The sequence below is a fragment of the Apium graveolens genome, chromosome 2 (genome assembly GCF_009905375.1).
Source record: "Apium graveolens cultivar Ventura chromosome 2, ASM990537v1, whole genome shotgun sequence".
In the NCBI taxonomy this organism is placed as follows: domain Eukaryota; kingdom Viridiplantae; phylum Streptophyta; class Magnoliopsida; order Apiales; family Apiaceae; genus Apium; species Apium graveolens.
Window position 1 is genome coordinate 43,659,749 of NC_133648.1, and position 22,101 is coordinate 43,681,849.

At 32.6% G+C, this 22,101-nt stretch overlaps 2 protein-coding genes across 2 annotated transcripts; one reads left to right on the top strand and one right to left on the bottom strand.

Moving 5' to 3' along the window:
• Positions 1–851: 851 nt before the first annotated feature.
• On the bottom strand, positions 852–5,847 carry LOC141689057 (uncharacterized). Its single transcript, XM_074493234.1, has 9 exons — positions 5,802–5,847; positions 5,607–5,697; positions 5,141–5,144; positions 4,893–5,067; positions 4,321–4,779; positions 3,652–3,768; positions 3,260–3,335; positions 2,170–2,695; positions 852–1,127 (listed from the first exon to the last, which is right to left on the bottom strand). The coding sequence occupies exons 1-9, from the start codon at positions 5,845–5,847 to the stop codon at positions 852–854; spliced, it is 1,770 nt and encodes a 589-aa protein (XP_074349335.1).
• Positions 5,848–10,739: 4,892 nt separating this feature from the next.
• On the top strand, positions 10,740–16,936 carry LOC141707341 (uncharacterized). Its single transcript, XM_074510444.1, has 6 exons — positions 10,740–11,546; positions 13,316–13,507; positions 13,616–13,855; positions 14,388–14,605; positions 15,311–15,565; positions 16,152–16,936. Exons 1-6 carry the CDS (start codon positions 11,243–11,245, stop codon positions 16,425–16,427), a joined length of 1,485 nt encoding a protein of 494 aa, XP_074366545.1. The 5' UTR covers positions 10,740–11,242; the 3' UTR covers positions 16,428–16,936.
• The last annotated feature ends 5,165 nt before the right edge of the window (positions 16,937–22,101 follow it).

The window sequence follows — 22,101 nt, forward strand, 5'->3', positions numbered from 1 at the left end:
TAGAAATGAATTTTCCAGAGCTGTTTAGAAAAATCCAGAGAGAAAATCATCTAGTTTGTACTAGGAAGCAGCTGTGATTTAATTCTTTGAATCACAGATTTTCTAAAATAACACATCTCTGGTGGAACAACAAATCCACCAGAAAAGTTTTTAAGTTCTCTGTGTTCTTTACATTTGTGTTTGAATATATATCTGTTTGCATTAGCTTCAAGCAATTCACACACACATTTGCTCTAAAAAACACTTAGCCTTAGAAACTGCTCAAAACTTGAAATTTTTTTGAGATTTACATTCAACCCCCCTTCTGTAAATCTCATTGTTAGTCCACTGGGAATAACAAGATAGAATCTTGTTGCAGGGTAGTTGGTCAAATCTAGTTCACCTGAATGAATGCTCAGAAAGATCTACTTAAGATGTCAACTATAACACTTCCTTGCACTGATTTAGATGAGTAAAATTACTAATTATCATACTTATTAGCTTTCCCACTTGTGATGATAAGTACAATTGGTTCCCCCTGTTATCCCCTTCAAAGCTTTTTCAAAGATTTGGCCAAATTCATTGAAAAATGTTACATTAACCTTGTACGTAGAAAAAAGCTTATCTAAATCAAACAAATATTGGCAGTGGAACATTTTCCTGTAATATTATAATTTAATGAACATACCTTCCATTTGAAATCTGAAATTTAAGGTGTTATTTCTTTTCATCATCCTTCGAGTACACAACCTTAGGCAGCACTGGGTCCACTATTCCAATTACATCTAAAGATGAGAAATATTTAATAATTAGGTTGGCCAATTAATAAATTTTTACATATAAATCTGTCTATATTTATTACATTTACTCATTTAATAACGATTATCATTCAGAACTTTCTCAACGTCTTCAAGAGCAAACAAATCAAATGTGTACTCATCAATAGGTGGAACTTTATCCTTCAACTTGTCAAACTTCGTTTCGTAATCAAAGAAGATATGTTTCTCATTCCTAACAACTTTGTTCAACTCATCAGCCTTATAAGTGCTCACTTTAAAATTTGCTAAGCTGTAGATCTTACCTTCTTCTACCTCATATCCTTTTGCAGTACATATCTTCTCATTAATAAAAGCATGAATTCTACAGTTCTACAAAATTAAAAAAAGGCAATCTTTAATTTCATCAGTTACATCAAAATATGTTTATAAAAAATCCAAGCACATAAGGTCTCATACCTGATCATCAATGAAGATGATATTTAGACCACAGAACTCATTCGTTGTTCGATTTATTTCTTTCCAAACAGACTATGCTCTAACACATAAACACCATTGACTTGTTTCATTTGTAAGATTTAAAATATTATCGTACTTGTTAATTTTCATCTTTGAAGTTTTGGTTTACAAATATTCGGGTGTGAAACAGATCTGTGATGAAAAGTAGTTCTGCTTTAAGAAAAAACAATTTTATCTTTTAGGATTTAAATGTATGGCTGGAAATGCTTCGCATTAGTGCTTACTTTGAGGGTGTACAATAACAACAATAATTTATATTTAAACACAGGTTTTAAAGAATGCACAGTCAAAGTGTGTTTCAGTATATATATTTGAAGGAAGTAAACAAATTAACAGTCAAACATATAGGCCCATTTCCTATTGTTGCTGACTGATTCTTTCTTTCTTACATTTAAAATTGAATTTGTTTATACTTAATTTCAAAGCATGAATTTGATTATAGTGTGTCATGAGTAAAATATAGAGTATTGGAGATATGTCATGTGCTATACTTAATTTGAAATCATAAATATAGAGTAAAATATTTGGTTTAATAAGTTCTTTTATTACCAATGACTTCAACTCCTACTACATTTTACAATTTTCCAATTTACTGGTCATAAATTGCATGTAGTACATATAATTGTTTAAGGTAGTAATAGTACTCTAATCAACAGTTAATACAAAAAAAGAATAAAGTTATAACAATACTGAACTATGCATGAAAGTTAATATTTAAGTGGTATCCATGCTAAACAATATGACATTATCACAAAAACTAGTAAAGTACTTACTATTAAAAGTATGCCAATCAAAAAGTTCCCAAAAATTTGTTTAAAGGAACAAATAAGGTGTACAAAAATAGGAGGATATAAACTGATGAAGTAGGCAAATTGTAAAATCTCTTCTTATATACAACATAAGGAGTAATATTGGTTGCTTCACCATTGCTGGAGTTAATGAAAACCTTCAAGCCTTCAGGCGATGTGACACGGCTAACAACAACATACATCTGGCCATGAGTAAAAACTGAATTAGGAAGAAACAAACCAACTTTTTCCAATGACTGGCCTTGAGATTTGTTTATTGTCATTGAGTAGCATATTTGGAGAGGCATCTGCTTGCGGATGAACTTAAAAGGAAGCTTAATTTTAGTAGGGAATAATTCCATTCTCGGTCTAAAATGTTTGGTTCCAACAAAAGCACCACAAATGACTTCACATTCAACACTTTTACTCAAGCATTTAGTTACCACAAGTTTGGTTCCATTACAAAGTCCAAGTGTCTGGTTCAAGTTCCGCATCAGCATTACTGCAACTCCTACTTTAAGATTTAACTCATGCGGTGGAAGTCCTAGAATATTGATGGACTTTAAGTATTCAGGAGGAAAAGCGAAACTGAGATCAACAGCAGTACCGGAAAAATCCTCAGCTTGGTCTACACTGAAATATGAAACAGTATTGCCAGGAAAACTATCCACAATCACTTCATTGAGATGATAAACAATCTGATTAGTTGGAGTTAAGATAGCCCTCTCGCTTAAGTACTCCGGATCTTTAAAATTTGATATCAAATCTGGATAAGTCTAACTTATCAGATTTTCGACATCATTCTTAGTTTCAGGTTCACAAAAAGCAGGTGGAATAAGAATATCATCTTCATGACATTCATAGAATCCATCACTTGGTGGTTTAAGGATACCATTACCAATTTAGAGAACCCAGTCAGTAAAATCTTTTAGATGCGCCACCTCTTCTTCATTTTGTCCTTGCTTCAGTCTCATATTTTGTCTTAAAACAAAAAGTTGAGCATGACGCCATAAATACGATCTTGTTATACATGCTGCGACAACCTCACCACGTGAAGCATCGGGTATTACTGGTAGAATTTAATGGAAATCCCCACGAAAAAGAACAGTAATACCTCCAAAAGGAATTTCATATCTCTTTGAATCAATAGATTTCATGATATCTCTTAAGAAACGATCGAGACATTCAAAAGAGTACCTGTGCTGCATAGGAGCCTCATCCCAGATTATAAGACCGGTACGCTTAATAAGCTCTGCAATATCAGATTCATGACCTATAGCACATGAAGAATTATTATCAAGAACTATGGGTATTTTAAATCGAGAATGAGTTGTTCTCCCGCCAGGCATAAGTATGGCTGCAATGCCAGATGATGCTACAGGAAAAATTGTTAAACCTAACGACCTTAGTTTGAAAATTAAAGTTTTCCATATGCAAGTCTAACCACAGCCGCCACTTTCGTGAACAAAAAATGCCTCCTTCATTCTTCTCCACATATTGTAAAACAACATTATATACTTCAAGCTGTTCAGGATTACAATTGGTAAATAATTTTTTAAATTAAATGGACATCTTCTTTAAATTATAACTTATTTCAGCAACAATCAAATTATTGCTACTAGTTTGAAGATAAGCGACCGGAGGCATGGGTAATTGCTTATATTGCTTCAAAGATTTGCCAATAGAACGAAGCATTTTATCAATTTCTGCATTTAAACAATCAATACAAACATTAAATAAAAAACACATAAATTTCAAATATGAAAATATTCGCTATATATTACAAATACATACCGGCCAATGCATAGAACTGTACTTGCTGGTCATTTTAAAAATGATGGCATCTACCCATTCAAGTTGTGTCGATCATTTAAAATATCATCAACCATGTGCTTCCAGTGTCGGTTCTAGAGATCACATGACAGTTGACAATTATGTGTACAAAAAGCTCATGAATTTGATTGGAAAATCCACCACGGGCACATTCTTCCAAGACTTCATGCCATTCATTATCATCATCCAGCAAACCATACTGTTTGCAGGATTCTTTAAAGGTAGGGTAGAGTTGGCCATTCACAGTCTTCAAATGTTCATATGATTTTGGTCTGCAAATAGTAGAAAGCGACAAACGAAGATACCTTAGTTCACCAGAGCTATGATGTGTATACAACAAACAACCAATCTGAGTTCCTTTTTTCCTCACAGTCTATAATCTATCAACATCATTCCACACATAAAACTACGGAATTTCATCATACGTATACTGTCTTGCAAAAACTTTTCACGACGAACCACCTTTTCCAGCAAATCACTTTCTTCGAAAGTAACACTTTTCTCACCAGGTAGATGGAAAGATAGACGTTGAACATAAATTGAGCAATAATGAATAGGAAATCCAAAAACTCGATAAGCGGCCTCTGATGCACAAATGTACCTGCCGTCAAAATAGGCACTTATCTCATCAACTGGTTTTTCTGCTTCATTTTCATTATGATGTCTCTCCGAAGTATTCGCAACAGTTGCCCTATCATGACCTTTCAAGCAGTATTTAAATAAATATTTTAAAGTCCGTGCATGACAACATATCTCCACATTCAAATAGCACTGATATTTAACTAACAAATCTCGGTTGTATGCGACCACAAACTGGTTATCAAGCTCAAATTTGCCTTTAGAAATAGTAAGTCCCGTTTTTCTACGTTTGTAAATGGGAAAGCCTATTGATCAAATATGGTTTGGGGACAGTACCTATAAGCCAAAAAAATATTAGACAAAATATACTAAGCTCAAATGTTATTAATCCAAAAAAATATTAACAATAAAAACTTACTTCTTTGGAAAAATTTAGTGCATTTAAAATCTTTCATGCATGGAGACTTCGGATTTTGCAAACCACAGGGACCATGCATCATACATGATTTGACAGCTTCATAACCACGAGGATCACTAATTGGGTCAGGTATTTCAGCGGATACATAATGATCAACATTAGCTTTCAAGTTAGCCTTTGAAGTAGAATCAAGCCATATTAAAATATGGGCATGGGGAAGACCTCACTTCTGAAATTGAACTACATACATGACTGTACAAAATTTAATTGGTACAATTTATTAATATTAAACAAATAAAGGACAATAGAGGTGTGCAAATATATAATATTACCTCCAAGACAAACTCCAAAATGTTGCCCTTTCTTTATATCATTAAGAAGATGATCAAGTTTTAGCCTGAAAACACGGGCCGTAATGTCAGGAGAATGATTTCATCCCATTGTGGATTACATGTCATCATGAGAAAAATATCTGGATGACCAACATAGCGGAAAACTGCAAGGGCATCTTGAAAGTTCTGTTGCATGTATCGCTGTGAACCTAGAAAATTTGCATGTGGAATAAATCCTTTTCCGGTATTTGCAGCATCAACATTACCCTTTTGGACATTCTTCTTAATATTACTTTACAAATCCCTTCGTAGATTGGTTTGATGTGTTCTCAGCCTCCACAAACGGGATTGTTCTATACACGAAAATGCATCAACCACATACTGTTGAAATAATCGTCCACCCAAACGTCCAGTTTGTCCTAAAAAGTATGTTACATCATTTGAAAGTGTTAAAGACATTTTATCCAAATAATCTGAAACATGAAACATTGTTCAATACAAAACATAAATTAAAGATATATATAGCAGTACATGTGAAAATATATGCACATACTTCCAAGAAGGAAAAACATTTTACCTTCATCTAGGCGCACCTGGAACTTGTAGGAGTAATAATCTTTCATTGTTATTCGTTTATGTTACTTTTTGGATTGATTTTAAGCATCTACATATTAAATCTCATCGTGGTAGCCATCTTCGCCAAGAGGAAACAAAAGAAGATATTGTGGGGCCATCAAAGATGGATGAACAGTTGTAATACGCTCAAGATCTTTATTTTGTTTCTAAAGTATAATATCTCTTACACCCACAGTGGTCTCTTCATCACCAACCAATACAGCGTTTACTTCATCTGAAGGCCCTATATGGTTCTCACGACCACTCTCAGAATGACTTATTTTAATATTAATTCTAAGGTCATGTACCGGCTGCTCTTCAAATTGGTCATGGGCATAGCGGAATTTTTTAACCAACTGGTTGGTTTCATCCAATATTTCAATCAATCCTTGAATTACCTCAGTATCTAACTCTTGATTGTCACCTACTTTCACCCACCTCATCATGTTCTCGACTTCATGTTCAGTGTTATATATATATAGTTGATAAAATTTGGGGGGCTCTCCTTCGTCAGGAATTAGTGTACCAAAAATATGGTGGTTTTGACCATTAAGACGGTATACATATGGAGCTCTGCCACGATTGATAGAATTGTCAACTTTACCACCCATTGATGTAAACTGAAACATTGCATTATAAACACGTATGTTCCTTCTAAATCGTTCACACTTTCTCCGATCACTGTACAACTGCATCAGGTAAGCAGGAGTGGGAGGGTTGGGTGCCAGTTTAATCTGGCCCTGAGAACAACAAATATTGAACTTAGGAAGACCATGCTTTACATTTTTATTAACCATTTCTTCCTTCCACATAACGGCATGACATTTTGCATAACACGCGATGGGAGATCCAAGCGTAGCATAACCAACTGCAACTGCATTAGATTAATCATGGAACTGTATCAACATTTAAAGTTACATGCCAAAAAGGAAACATATTGACTATACATACCGGAAGAAGATGAGACTGCATGGTCAATAATGGGTTGATGATGATACATCTCCTCAGGGACATTCATAATGTGTTCATTTGACCTGTTTCCTCAGGGACATTAAATTGATCATCTGGAATAAACAATTATTTTCATTCTATTAGACATCTCAGTTCAGTCAAAAAATAAAAGAAAACGCATGATACTTCAATATAAGTAAACTACAGGAATACAGTAAAAGTCTACTGTCATCCCAGAACAAATCATCAATGTGGTCAGTCACTTCAGGATTAATTGCATCATCTGTTTAATTTGAAAAAAATGAATTATTAATGTATAACAAAGGCCTAAACACTATAACAATTTTCAATATTTATAATGGACGGAAGGATTACCATCATCGAGAAAAACAGATCAACGAAGCCGTCCATCATAACTGGATTCATGACGGAATATGTGAGATTCAGAAAAATTATAAAATTAAAGATTTTTAAACATATTGTAAAGAAACTGCAGAACATGATGTTAAAAGTAATACCAACATTCTGATAGTCAATGTCCACATGTTCATCATCGAATAAACGTGAGCATGAAACTCCACCAAGACTAATATCAAACTGTCGGTTACTTTTTCCCAAAAAGGCTTCACAAAGAAATTTGCATAAATATATAATTTCTTTGGAAAACAACATTATTAATCAGGAGGAAATAATAACAAACAAACAGATGCAACAAATATAATCATAACTACAATAAATGTGTTGAACATCAAGTCCCAGCTAACTAACCTGATGATGTATTCTTCTGATTTCTTATATCAAACAGAGGTACCCTCGACATCATTTCTTTTATTGGAAGAATAACGGGATCAATGGATCGGCTGTTTTTAGATACCATGTTCTTTTTTGTGATATGTTTTCTGGATTCATTATTGTCGATAACTAAATTGGTGACATTGTTTCTCTCAGTGACATTGTTAACACCTACTGCAACAGGGAAAAAATAACATTTACTTGAAAAACAGCTTCACCTTTTCAAAAAAATAGATAACATATAAATATAGACAAAATATAGAAGTGTATATATTACTACCTTTATCATTTCTTGGTCTAGTAGTGTTAATGCTCTGCCTATGTGACATGGTTGTAGGACCTACGACCCTGGACTTCTTCAATATACCTATTGAAGAAGTAGAAACTACAGCCACAAAAACATACAACAATAATTACTATCAATTTTTATATTTAATCATCAATACATTAAATGCATTCACCAATAAAAGGTACCTTCAAATACCTGATAATATGTTCTCTTTATTACTTATATTTGACAATGGTACCTTAGAAATTCTTTCTTCCATAGGAGGAGTTACATACTGATTGGATCCAATAATACCATAGTTCTCATCCCATTTGAAGCAGTCAAATCAGACAGGGGGCCTGAATTAATAAAACCTTTTATGGAAGTAGGCATTAATATACAGTAAAACTGACTCTCAAATTTCTAATTCAACAAAAATGAGACTCATCCATCAATACACAATTATACCAACAATTATTAAATGCACATATATATAGAATAATTTCATACCAAAAGGTGATGCAGGAGAGTGAATGTTTTTATGATTGGAAACATCATTCTCTTTCTCAGAAGAGCCACTCTTATGCTTCTTCTTGACATTCGAAACTGTATTGTTTACATGAAACAAAAGATTCAATATAATATAAAACAAAAATTATTTATAAATTTTACAGGAGATATATCACAAAAAATTGAATGAAAAATTATGTACCAAAATCAGAACGAAATGAAGAGAAATTGTCAAGTCTCATGTGATGATAATTAGCCTGCAAAATTTATGAAAAAACTAACAAACATCAAAACCTTTTACAAACATTAGGAGAAAGAAATTTACATGAACTTAAACACATTTTCCCAACATCAATGACCTCTTTCATAAACTCAACTCTTCCTGCTTAACACATAACAAATACACAAAAATAAATATATACGTGTCTATGCACAGAGAAGTATCTATAGTTACACAAACTTAATAAGACCCAGATATTTTGAAAGAGTACTACCAACACAATAGACAGACAAATTGATAATAAACAAAAATGATAATTTAATAACCCAACTCACAAACATGTCTAATCTGAAAGATGAAAGATAAGATAAGAATTGAAATTCAAATTTGAATAACCTTATCTCGGAGAAACTGATGAACCATAGTGGTCTTGAGCTGAATAGGTGGGGAGAGTTTGGCTCAATTATGAAGTTATTGGAAGTAGCACAAAGAAATCAGTTTATGTCTGTTCTAGTTTGTAGAATGTGCATAAAATGTAATAAATTCTGAGAGAAGGGGCTGTAAGAAAGGGATAGCATGTGACAACATTAGCTGTAGTTTAGTCAACAGAATGCAAAAATAATAATGTAATGGCATCTTTAGTAATTATATATGAACTCTTAGGGTACGGGGTGTAAAAAGGGTAGTCAAAAGTGGATTCAGGATTTATCATATAGATAGATTACAAAATAAATTAATTAATTAATATATTTAACACACGACATCAACACTTATAGAGGATAAAAAGATACAAGCACCTCCTTCTAAATTACAGAGGTCTCTAAACTGATACACAAAAAAAAGACTTAAACAAATCATGTAGATATCTAAATAATCTTGAAACCTTAAAACAAGAATTCATATCCCAACACTTAATAACAGAGACAGTGATTATATTAATAAAAAAAATGTTCCAATCCAAAATTAAACAAATAGAATTTAAAATAATAGAATGCACAAGAACTTGTTGTCATGCATGCACATAACATAATAATATTAAAACCTAAATCATGATTTGATTTACCACATACACACTCCCTATTCCATACATCTCATAAAACACCACTCTAACTTGACTTAAATAATTATACAACATTGTAGGAGCAGTACCCGCTCTCAATAATATCGTATAAAACAAAAGAGCGCGTTACAGTTTCAACGAGACGGCCCTAATTCTTTGTTTACTTGTCTTTCCTCCTTGCTTTTCTCCTCTGTCGCGGCAAGCGGGTTTTACTCTTTTTTTTACTCGCTTATTGTGTTATATATATATAACACAAGACATCCTCGCAATATTAGAATTAGAATTTTAATAATTAACTGCACATTATTATCACTCCTTTACCTTTTCTAATTTAATTAATATATTTAATAACTTATTCTTATTCAAAATCTAATTCAAAATTTATTATTATTTTTGTTATAATTACTATTATTTTTTATTATTATTATTATTATTATATAAAATATGAATTCATGTATATTACACGCATGATCTGGTATTTTACCTGGGGTTGGCTAAAATGATTGGTTATAATAATATAAAATAATAGTTATCTATAATTTGCTGAACCTGTAAGGGATTGAACTCCAAGGGGGTTGGCCATATGATTAGCAATATTTCGAATCATATTATATAATTATTTTAAATAATACTTTTTCTATACATAACATATTTAAATAAACCAATACTAATGCTAAATGATTTGAAACTGTGGTCATATATTTTCAGAAATTAAAATTAAAAATCTATCAAATATCAATACTGATTTTAAAATGTGGTCACATTTTCTAAATTTTAAATCAGAAACATATTACTTTATTGAATATAATAATCAACAGCAATACAAGTGATAAAAATGAAGTCAAAATGGCGCAGGAGGGAAGAAAGAAAGAAAGAAAGAAAGCAGGGGTAAAGAAAGAAAGAAGTCAAAGATGACGTGGAAACTCCACCCCAGATAACATATATAGCCAACCAAACGTGGGTGGCTATATTTTAAGCTAAGGGGAATCATACTTTGGAGATGATAATTTTGAACAATTTAGCTAAGGGGATATATATTACAAAATTTTCATTATTTTAAACAGACGGGAGTGATTAAAAAACAAAATATAATTTGGAAAGCAAGTAGCATTAAATAAACGTACGAAGAAATTAAAGAGGCGAAAATGAGAGGGGGGATAAAACAGAACAGAGCAGAGAGCAGACCGTTACGGTTCTGAAAACTACAACCCAACCAACCCACTCTGTCACTACCACCTCCACTATTTATAACCCCCTCTCCCACGTGTCACCTCCATCTCCATCTCCGCCCACCTTTTTTCTCTCCCCCACCTATACATACACCTCTTCCTGTATCTATATCCACATCCTCACTCTCCCCACTATAACACACACACAAAATAATATGATCTGTTCATAATCTCCTTCTTCAACTTCACGCTACTACCTACTACTACAGAGAGAGAGAGACAGAGAGAGAGAGATAGAGAGAGAGTCAGAGAGAGAGAGAGGCAGACAGAGAGAGAGGGAGAGATAAGGAAGAGAGAGAGAGAGAGAGTTTATGTTTGTGTTTAGTTTTTGAAATTTTGATGATAAACTTGTTTGATTACTGAATTGTGTGACATGTCAGCAGAAGTCAACGAGTCAACGCCGGAGTACGGTGGCGGTGATGAGGAGAACTGGAAGTTTCACGCGGTGGAGTTTGGTAAAGGACTGGTGGAGATGAGTGTTGAGTTTGGGAAAGCAGTTAGGGATGTGATCAAACAGAATGTTATTAAGGAGAATTCTCTTATTGTTCGAAAATTAGGACCTCCCATTAACAAAATTTGTACAAATTTCATGTTTTTGAATGACTATTTGCCTGAAGATCGACATCCCAAGCACTCTTGGTCCGTAATTTTCTTCGTTTTGTTCTTCGCTTTTGCAGGTAATTTTTTGACATTCAAACAGTAGAGTTTTTACTTATTGTAAGTTGCGGTATTGACCGATTTTATCAACTTATCGAGATTATTGGTTTATCGAGTTTCTACTGTATTGTGAAGTTTAACTTATTTGATTGTGTGTTTGTCCTTGTTTGTGCGTCTATAGTCCAAAATTTGTATGTTCTCAAATAGGGCCAACTGAGTTCATCGCTAGTGCTTCGAGTATGTTTATGATTGAGAATTATCCATTTCACATTTAATTTTAAGGTTTCAGATTGCTGCAGTTTAGTTTGAGCTGTAAGATTCAATATTCAGTGGTTGATGATGAATAGTTTGCAAATATTTTGTGAATATTTGTGAAAATGATATTTGTTGAATGTATGCTTGATTTCAGTTGTGCATATACTGTTATGAGAACAACTGTGTGTCAATTACATTTTTTCCCAAATTTGTATGTTAATGATAATTGTTACAAAGTTGTATTTTGCGTGCCTATATAATTTTAGGTTCGTTAAGAACTTCAAGACTTAACATCAAATTCCAAGAATTTGAGATTGCTGCAATTTAGTGTTAAGTTGTACCATTTCAGTATTTAGTGGTGGATAAACAAGGCCATGAATGATCTATTATAGGGATTGGTGTTTTTAACTTTAGTTTATACAATTACTTGGAAAATGTGACTCCTTTGGTCCTGAATGAGGGGACATAATGTCATTTTGTGCTTGAAATATAATCAGAAATTAATTTATAAAATTAGGTCTAAATTTGGCTTCTATAAATTAGTTTTCAAGTGAAGCTCATAACTTACTGTTATTCTGTTAGTAACATATCACTTGTAAGTTTGAAATTTTCTAGTTTCCTTTTTTTCTGAGGCTGAAGTTTATTTTGGAAAGGGTCTTAAAGCCATAAAATATAAATTGAATTGCTTTTGTCTAGAACAATTGTTTTTGTCAAGGCCGGTAATATCCCGTCTTAAGAACAGCTTGCATTAGCATCCGCTAGCTAGTCGCATCTTTTTCCTTCCTTCGTTTTCAATCTTAGTCCTTGGGAAAGAACCTCAACTTCTCGACCACCTTCTCACAGAATTGGTAACTACCAGCCATTATTCTACCTTACTGTAAAAGTTTTGTTGAGCGCCATGAAAAGATTTAAGCTTCTTTGAATCATTAATTATTATGTGGGTTTACAAGGTCAACATGGAAAAACTTTAAAGCTGCCAGAAAATTTGAAAACTTCTATAACCAAGTCGCAAGTATAGCTAAGCTATGAAAGGTTTAAATCTAGCAAGTACCTTACAGGCTATAACAGACGGCCCTAGTGATGGCTGTTGTTTCATAAATCAGCTGTAACAAGATATAAATGAGATTCTTAACGGAGCATACATGGGTGAATATTGATGTCATACGCATTGAATTAAAAAGAGTGAGGAAACTAATTCTAAAGTAAGGTAATTCAGTTGAGATGTTCTGTGATTTATGGAGGTTGATATTGCATTTGGAATCTTTTTTCTTCGCACCCTTGTATGCCTCTGAATTTTGTTTCACGTGGCCTAAATTGTGGTCTGAACCTGGTTTTTGGTATCAGGTGTTTCTGATCCAGTTCTGAATTTCAGTCCAGCTACACTTTAACAGACTAGAAGTACTATATATTAGTCACTTATTTGACTGATTTCTTTTTTGTTTTCTAATTTATTTGACTGACTTATAATGTTATAGTTTGATTTTTTGCGACTATCAAACATCTTATGATATCAAATCACATGGCACTATGGCAGCATTGTATATGACTTCTGAAAATAATGCAACCAGTCCTTTGATAAAGAAACTTTCTATACATCCTCCCAATGCAACTCGTATACTTCTACCAGATGGTAGACACCTGGCTTATCAGGAGCAAGGTGTTCCAGCTGAAAAGGCCAGATTTTCTCTGATTGCTCCTCATGCTTTTCTGTCATCCCGTGTTGCAGGTGCTTATATCTCACTAAAACTGTTTGAGGAATTTTCTTCCATATGTTTGTTGCTCATATGCCTTGCACTAATAGTTGGAATTCCTCATTATTTTTTTGTAAAAATAGGAATACCTGGTCTTAGAGTTTCACTAATGCAAGAGTTTGGCGTTCGCTTGATAACATATGACATTCCGGGATTTGGTGAAAGTGATCCTCATCCCAACAGGAATCTCAAATCATCAGCTGATGATATTCTACACTTGTCATATGCTGTGGATGTTGCTGACAAGTTTTGGGTGGTGGGATACTCAAGTGGAAGCATGCATGCTTGGGCTGCACTAAAATATATTCCTGATCGGCTTGCAGGTAGTTTTTGCACGTCATTTGTATATACTATCTATGTGAGTATTTGATGTTCTTATGTTCAGTACAATTAAATGAGCTTTACAAGATCTGTCAAAGCTGCTATAAGTAATTTTCTTAGGAAATTATCTTAGTGTTTATCAACTCTGTTCTTTAAAATGCAAATGCAGAGAAAGTTTAAAAATGGGAAGATGTTCTGACTACATAACCCAGGAAATCTCTGTGCTGACTAAAATTTCATAAGATTATAATAAACAAAGATGCCAGTGACTTGTGGTAATATTTCAATAGCTTCATGAGGACTTTTCTACATATTTATATTGTTGTACAGCTCTATGATTAAATTATATGCATCATATGTCTTTGGCTCTATGATTGAGTTCTAATGAATTTACATCATATTCATTGGCATGGCTCTTCCTAGGAAACTGTTTCAACATTTATAGTTCCCTTTGTTATAATAATACAAAAGGACGTTTTGCAATGCTCATAATATGTCGAAGATTTTCTGATCTATCTTTGACCAAATATGCAGGTGCATTCATGGTTGCTCCAATGATTAATCCATATGAACCAGGAATGACCAAAGATGAGAGGCGCAGAATCTGGAATAAGTGGACGGTTAAAAAGAAAATTATGTACATTCTAGCTCGAAGATTTCCCAGACTTCTGCCTTATTTTTATCATCGAAGCTTTCTGTCTGGGAACCTTGGTCAAATAGATAAATGGCTATCATTGTCGCTCGGGAAGAGGGTGAGACAACAACCTTATTTTGCTATCCTAGCCAAACATTTATTTTATACATTATTTTACTAAATTGTGGGGAGAATACAATAATAACATAGCATTATATAGGCTAAATTATAACTTAAACCCCGAAGTATGATCTAATGTATACATACACCCTTAAAGAAAAAAGTCATACACATCAACCCCCAATGTATCAAATATATACATCATGACCCTTATTTCGGCCAAAAGTTTCAAATTATGAAATGTCACATTTTCAGGCAAGTTTCGGGATAGAAAATTGTTTTCTCTCTCCAAAGTCTTAAGTCAATTTTCCGTCCAACACATTAACCTCCCTCCTATATTACATGATATGTATCTATCAAATTTATTTCCTGAGATAACACTCACACGATACCTAATATTTAACGATTTAGGAGTGATTGTTGGAGTAAGGGTCAAGATATACACATTCGATACATAAGGGGTTGATGTGTACAACTTTTTTCTTTAAGGGTTTATGTGTACACATCATTATACATCAAGGTTCAAGTTGTAATTAAGCCCATTATATATTAAGTTGTGTAAATGATGTGATTTTTGATTTGTTTTTTATTTTTATATTTGTTACCAGAGCTATATTCTTAAAGGTACTTGTTGTGAAGGATCCACTTCCAAAAGCTTTGGTTTTTGTTGATTTTTATTGGAAAATCTTTTGTGTTTGTCTAGGATAGAGATTTAATAGAGGGGCAAATGTTTCAAGAGTTTTGGCAAAGGGATGTAGAGGAATCAGTCCGTCAAGGAAATGCAAAACCTTTTATGGAGGAAGCAATCTTGCAAGTTTCAAGTTGGGGGTTCAGCCTAGCAGACCTGAAACTAAGAAAGAAACTTAAAAGGAATGGTATCCTCCATTGGCTTAAGATGAAATATGGTCAAGCTGAAGATGAACTGACTGGCTTTGTTGGTCCTATGCATATATGGCAGGTTGGTGAAGCTTATGTATCATGTTTTTTTTTGTCTAAATTCGATAACAACGCATGCACTTTTTCCACAATGATAAGCTCAAATATTTTTTTTCTTTTAATCTGTTATCCTAACCTTTATGAAACTGCATTTTCTATTTTTACATGCGTTGGGTGCAGTTTTTCCTTTACAATTGTGTAAATAGTGTAATTAGTCAACTGTTTTGTATTTACGAAAAACAGCTTGTTTTATCATCACACTAATAAGTGGACATGCCATGTGATTTATTTTTTGGATGAAGGGATGCTCGAACAGTCTTTACGTAATTTTTGCCTTAACCAGAGAGGCTATTAATTTCACCCCATAATTTAAATTTTGTTATAAACTATACTTCACTATCTTGATTACGTAAATATTTGTAGAGGCTTTTAATTTCACCCCGTAAGTTAATTTTTATGAATTATACTTACTATCTAGATGAAGCAAATATTTTCTAAGAAGATTAGCCTTTCAACTTCAAGTCAGCTGTGTTACTGTGTAATTCTTGATCTATTTGTCAGATGAATTATTTTTAAACAGTTGATGCTTATTATTTGATGCTGATTAGGGGATGGATGATATGGTTGTCCCGCCATCAATGGTTGATTTTACAGAGCGAGTTATACCAGGAGCCATGGTTCATAAGCTTCTTTACCATGGCCATTTCACCTATTTCTACTTCTGCGATGAATGCCACAGACAGATTTTCAGTACAGTGTTTGGAGACCCTCAGGGGCCACTCGTCATGGACTTTAATGATACATCAATAGTACTCGAGGATAGTGATTATCTTGAAGAGGTAACAATTGATTCGCCAGAAAATAAGATGACTTCATTACTTTAGTGAAAAAATTGCCCTGTGTGTACTAGAGGTTTGCTCTACTGGAGCAAAACTACAAACCTGGCCATCATTTTTGGTTTTCCGGTTTGATACCAGGATATATGCGTTACAAAACTCGAGAACCCGAAACTTGTAGTATAAAACAGGACTACATATCATTTGTAAGTAACAAAATGAAAATTTTACCTGTAATGAAATATTTAGCTCTAAAATTGTATATCTAACAATTTTAGAGAATATATTAGCTTAGCACCTATGAATTTATGTAATACGCCCAAGGCAACTGATGAAATTACTCCTACAAGAATTAGTACTTGGAATCTTGGTGCTGAGGCTTGGAAAGCAATAATGTCTAGCAACTGAAGCAAGCTTAAGATCAAGTGATACCTCTGGAAAATATGCAGATAGCAGCTGCTTTCAAGTTCCAACATTTTAGAATATTAGTGCACAGCTTCATAACTAAAAGAATCTGTTTTTTTTTTGTTTTTAAAAACATAAAAGAAGTTTTTTTTCTAGGGTTATATATCTTACAAATAAGTATCTTTTAAATAAATTTTGGGGTGAGCAAAAATTGAACCACAATATAGGAGGATTAGGGGTGAACCTAGAAAGTGTTGTTTGCTTTTATAATTGATAATCTTATTAATAAGTTCGATACTCTTGTTCCAATTGTTTCTCTGATTGGATCATCGGCTAAGGCAAGATTTTGTAACGTATTGGGGCACCCTATTAGTATGGCGGTTTGGACTGATTTATCTCTGATATCTATCTATACTACTATACTATTATAAATAAAATATAAGATAATTTGGTTGGTTGCTTCAGACCTTGTTAAAAAATATGTTAACACATTTCAAAATAAAGTTTAAATAATTATAATTTAATTAAAAAAAATAAAACCATGTATCTAATATAACTAGATACTCTTATGAATTATTATCCAACTTAATTTCTAATCACACTCAACTTCTATCTTACCTCTTTTATAGGGAACCAAATACTTTCAAGATTAATTTTAGTAATTCAAATTCGCACGTTTTGGCCGTAGTAGATTGATTTATTAAGATTTTAACTATTTAAATTATAAGCAAATTAGGAAATAGTTTGGTTAGTTGGTTCACATCTTCCTAAAAAGTCAGTTAACACCTTTCAAAACAAAATTATAAGCAAACTAGGGAATAATTTGGTTAGTTGGTTCACATCTTCCTAAAAAGTGAGTTAACACCTTCCAAAACAAAGTTTAAACAATTATAATTTAATTAAAAAAAATAAACCATATATCTAATATAACTATATACTCTTATGAATTATTATCCAATTTAATTTCTAATCACACTCAACTTCTATTTTACCTCTTTTATAGGAATCAAACTCTTTCAAGATTAATTTTGATAATTCAAATTATAATATAACAAAATAATTAATAAATCAAAAAAAAAATAAAAAATCAATATAATATTAAGAAAAAAACAATACCAAATCATTCAAATACACCAGTGCTATTCAACTCTGCCACTTTCATATAGGCACTGTGGGTAAAGTGGTGGCCGTTGTAAAAAGACTTATTAAGATTTTAATTATTTAAATTTTGAATCCTTCAATAATATAATACATACAAAATAATATGTAAATATTTTAACTTCATTAATCTCGATAATGCATACTTATTACTTTTCTTATATTATTTTGATATAGAATAATAAAATTACAAATGTTATAATCAGTCCTTGTATCGCACGATTATAGGTTAGTCTGTGTTATTCTTAAAAACAATTTCAAAAACTATAAGGAGCATCCTCGACTTTTTAAGAAATTTAAACTCCTAGCTCATTTTGTTTTTAAAACATGTAAAATAGTAAGTTGATAGCAAAAAATTAAATTAAAACCGAAACTTGGAAATTGAAAAATAACAGTAAATATGCAGTTAACAAAAGGAAATTAGGTAAATCCTAGTTTACGAAGTAAATTACATTAGACATAATTAAGGATATTCTAGCTTTGTTTTCAAAAGAAAGTATTCCCTCTGTCCCAAAAAACGTTTCCCATTTTGATTTTTTACACTATTCTTGATAAGCGATTGAATACTAATCCGTCTAATCTATAAGATCAAATATAATCGTGAGTGATTTTGTTGGATTCGTATTTATGAGTATTTTAATATAATGAAATTTTTATATTTAATACTAATACGAAATTAAAGATATTAACAATTAATAATATACATTGACAAATATGTTCAACACGAACAACAAAGTATTTAGGATCGGAGGGAGTATATTCAAACTTAAGTAAATCTCATGAGAAAGTTTGGTCGAGTTAAACTGCAATTTTCCACTAAATTTTTACATAATACTTATATTGTTCAACGAATATTTAATGATTCATTCATATCACCTAGTGTTATGCATTGTTCTTGTAAGTTACTTCCTCGGATTTCTTTTACAGTTTTTATATGTGGTGTGCCCAAACTTCATAATAATGATGGACCCCCTATATTTATAATAAAAACACCAATCAAAACACTACAAATTTTATAAGTTTTAGTGTCTAGCATGTGCGCATGAGCACACTAGACAAATTCTTTAAAAAAAATTCTTTTTGTGAATAAAAATATATAACTAAAACTTTAATTCAGGAAATTTTTTTTAATAATTATTATTTTAACTATGTGGTCAATGGATTTAGAAATGTGTGCACAAAAGTCAAACGACATATAAAAAAAATAGAGGGAGTATGATTTATCAAACATATTAGAGCAAGTCCAACATATTACTTATATGACCTCTTAACTTTGATTATAAAGATTTTGAACAAAATTTGTGCTCCAGCAACCTCTTGGTGGAGCTTTCTCTCATTTCTTATTTTCAAGTATGTTAGGAATATGTTGTGCATTTGATGATAACTTAAACAAAACACTAAATAGATTTTAGTTAAGTGATTTTGTAGCTTTCAACGGATGATCATTTCAACATCCGTTGAAAGAGTAGCTTATGTAACAATAAGATTAGTAGCACATTTCTGCATACTTAAATAACTTAGTGAACTAGATGTTGTAAAATAATTAAGTCATGTTGATTACTAGATTGATATGCAAGATAGGTTGGTTAATTGTAAATATTAGATACCTTGTAATCTTGTATAAATGAAATGGAGTCAAATGCCAAGAAGACGGTCTCAACGGATGATTCACAAAGTTTTAACGGATGATCAACGTAAGTCTCGACGGATGATTAACCAAAGTTTCAACGGATAATGAATCTGAGTTTCAACGGATGATCAAATTCAAAAGAGGAGTTGATAGTGACTTGACAGTCACATGCGTTGGTTGTATGCAAATGGAATGTGGCAGCCTAATTCAGGTTTTAGAGAACAAAGAAGCATTTCTATTTCCATGCTAAATTGAAAATATTCAAAGATGTTGGAAAGAGAAGTGAAGAAGCATGAAGTTAGAATAGAAATAATTTGTCTTATTTGTTTGTTTTCTTATCATGTAACTTGGTGATATATAAACCAAGAGTAGCAAGTTGAATAGTATCGAAGTTAGCAATCAATTTCTAGAGAAACAGAAGGCAAAATTTGTAAAACATTTCTATGGATTTTGTAAATTCAACTTGTAAGCAGCTGTGTCCATTTTGTAACACAGAGATCTCTACTTAATTGTTAGTCCCTTAACAATATGACAAGAATTACAGAAGGGGGGTTGAATGGAATTCTTGAAACTTTTTCTTGAAATAAAAATATTCTAACTCGAATATGTATATAAGTGTGAATTGATTAGCACAATGCGGAATAGTTACTTAAATGAATCAAAACACAAGTATTTAAAAACAAGAGTCTTTAAAAACTTTATGGTGGATTTGAATGATTCCACCAGAGATTATATAATATATATCGAGAGAACCCTGTGTGCAAAAAGCTCACAGCTGCTTACAAATATTGAACAACTAAGAATACAGAGAAATGCTAAGAATTCTGCTTACAAATGTTTCTCTGCTTGTATCTCAGATATTTCCTTAGTTGCTACTTCTTGGTTTATATATCACCAAGATTACAAAGTAATGAGACAGGATAATAAAACAAAAAAATTATCTAGTCTATTACAATGCTACTTCATTACTCTATTCCAGCATCTTTGAATATCTTCATAATAGCATGGAAATGGCAATGCTTCTTTGTTCTCGAAAACCTAGTTGAATAGGCTACCACATTCCATTTGCATCCACTCGACGCATGTGACTGTGTTGTCACTGTCAACAGATATTTGAATTCTTTATCCGTCGGGTTCATAATCATCCATCGAGTTATTGATCATCCGTCGGGTTGTTGATCATCCGTCGAATTCATTGTTGTTTATCCGTCGGGTAGCAAATAGGCACTTGACTTCATTTCACTTATGCAGAATTACAAGACATCATCTATGTACAATTAATCAACCTATTCTGCATATCTAATTAAAGTCAACATGACTCAAATACTACTATAGATTCTAAATAATGTGTATGCAGAAATGTGCTACAGACTTATTGTTACATAAGCTACTCATTCGATGGATAATAAGTTATCATCCGTCGGGACTATATTGAGTCATCTGTCGGGACTATAAACCTTATCTGTCGAGTGCTACATAATTTCACTAAGTAAAATCTACCAAGTTGTTTTGTTCATGAAATCATCAAGTACACAACATATACACAATAATCTCCCCCAATTTATGTCTACTGGAATTGTAGTCATAAATTAAGAGACACTTGATGATAACAAAACACCTTAAAAATACAACTTTTAAAAGACAGTAGATAATACTGAAAAGTACTTCAATTAACAAAATATACAAAGTTTTGCTCACAGTCATTTTCAAGATGCTCCTCTAGCCTGAGCAGATTTATCTAGTTCCTTGAAGGTCTGGATCTCTTTCCAAGCTTTCTGTTATTTTCCTCAATCTGATTTTGGAGCTGCCTGTGGAATTTCAGTTCATCAGATTCTGAGAGATTTAGCTTTCCTTGCATTTCCAAAAGAGTCTCATTGCTAGAGATGCTCAATTGGTCTTTTAATCTGAAAAATCTTCTCACTCCTTTGTCATCCATGAACTCCATCAGCCAGTAGGGCCTTAGATGCACTATTCTCCCTGTGTAAGAAATTATTAGAGTCTTTGGGAGTGCATATTTGGCTCTAACACTCCTTAGCTCTTCAATCTTCTTCAGTACCAATCTTCTTGCAGTAATATTGAACCCAAAGTTCTTCTTGAAGGATGAATAAACCTTAATCAGTATAAATTGGCTTTCTTGAAGGATCCTGTGAAGTGGCCACTGAATCTCCTTTCCTCCTGTGTACTTGAACACTAACCTTTCAGATAGATTTATGTATGCATGAATTCCTCTCACTTCATCTAATTCATCTAGATAGAGGTTTAGATCAGAAAATTCTTTGATGTCACACAAGTACATGTAATCTCCCCTATTGACTTTAGATTGAGCTTTGACTATTGATTTGGATTTGAGAGGTGACAGCTTCACTTTCTTGACTGCTCTTGACTTTGTTCTCTTTGGCTTGTTAAGGATTGGCAAGTAGAAGTCAGGAATTGGTATGTTCTCCCATTTTACTGGTTCATCCTTAGGCACTATTGGTTCACCATGGATGTTCCTGTAGGGATCCACCACTTTAATATCTTCAAATACCA

Coding starts and splice junctions, on each gene's coding strand:
- LOC141689057 (XM_074493234.1), bottom strand. CDS start 5,847: ATGAAAGATTATTACTCCTACAAGTTCCAGGTGCGCCTAGATGAAG. Junction 5,698..5,801: donor CCAGGTGCGCCTAGATGAAG/GTAAAATGTTTT, acceptor TTCATGTTTCAG/ATTATTTGGATAAAATGTCT. Junction 3,336..3,651: donor TTTGATTGTTGCTGAAATAA/GTTATAATTTAA, acceptor CATGTGCTATAG/GTCATGAATCTGATATTGCA.
- LOC141707341 (XM_074510444.1), top strand. CDS start 11,243: ATGTCAGCAGAAGTCAACGAGTCAACGCCGGAGTACGGTGGCGGTGAT. Junction 14,606..15,310: donor CATTGTCGCTCGGGAAGAGG/GTGAGACAACAA, acceptor GTGTTTGTCTAG/GATAGAGATTTAATAGAGGG. Junction 15,566..16,151: donor GTCCTATGCATATATGGCAG/GTTGGTGAAGCT, acceptor GATGCTGATTAG/GGGATGGATGATATGGTTGT.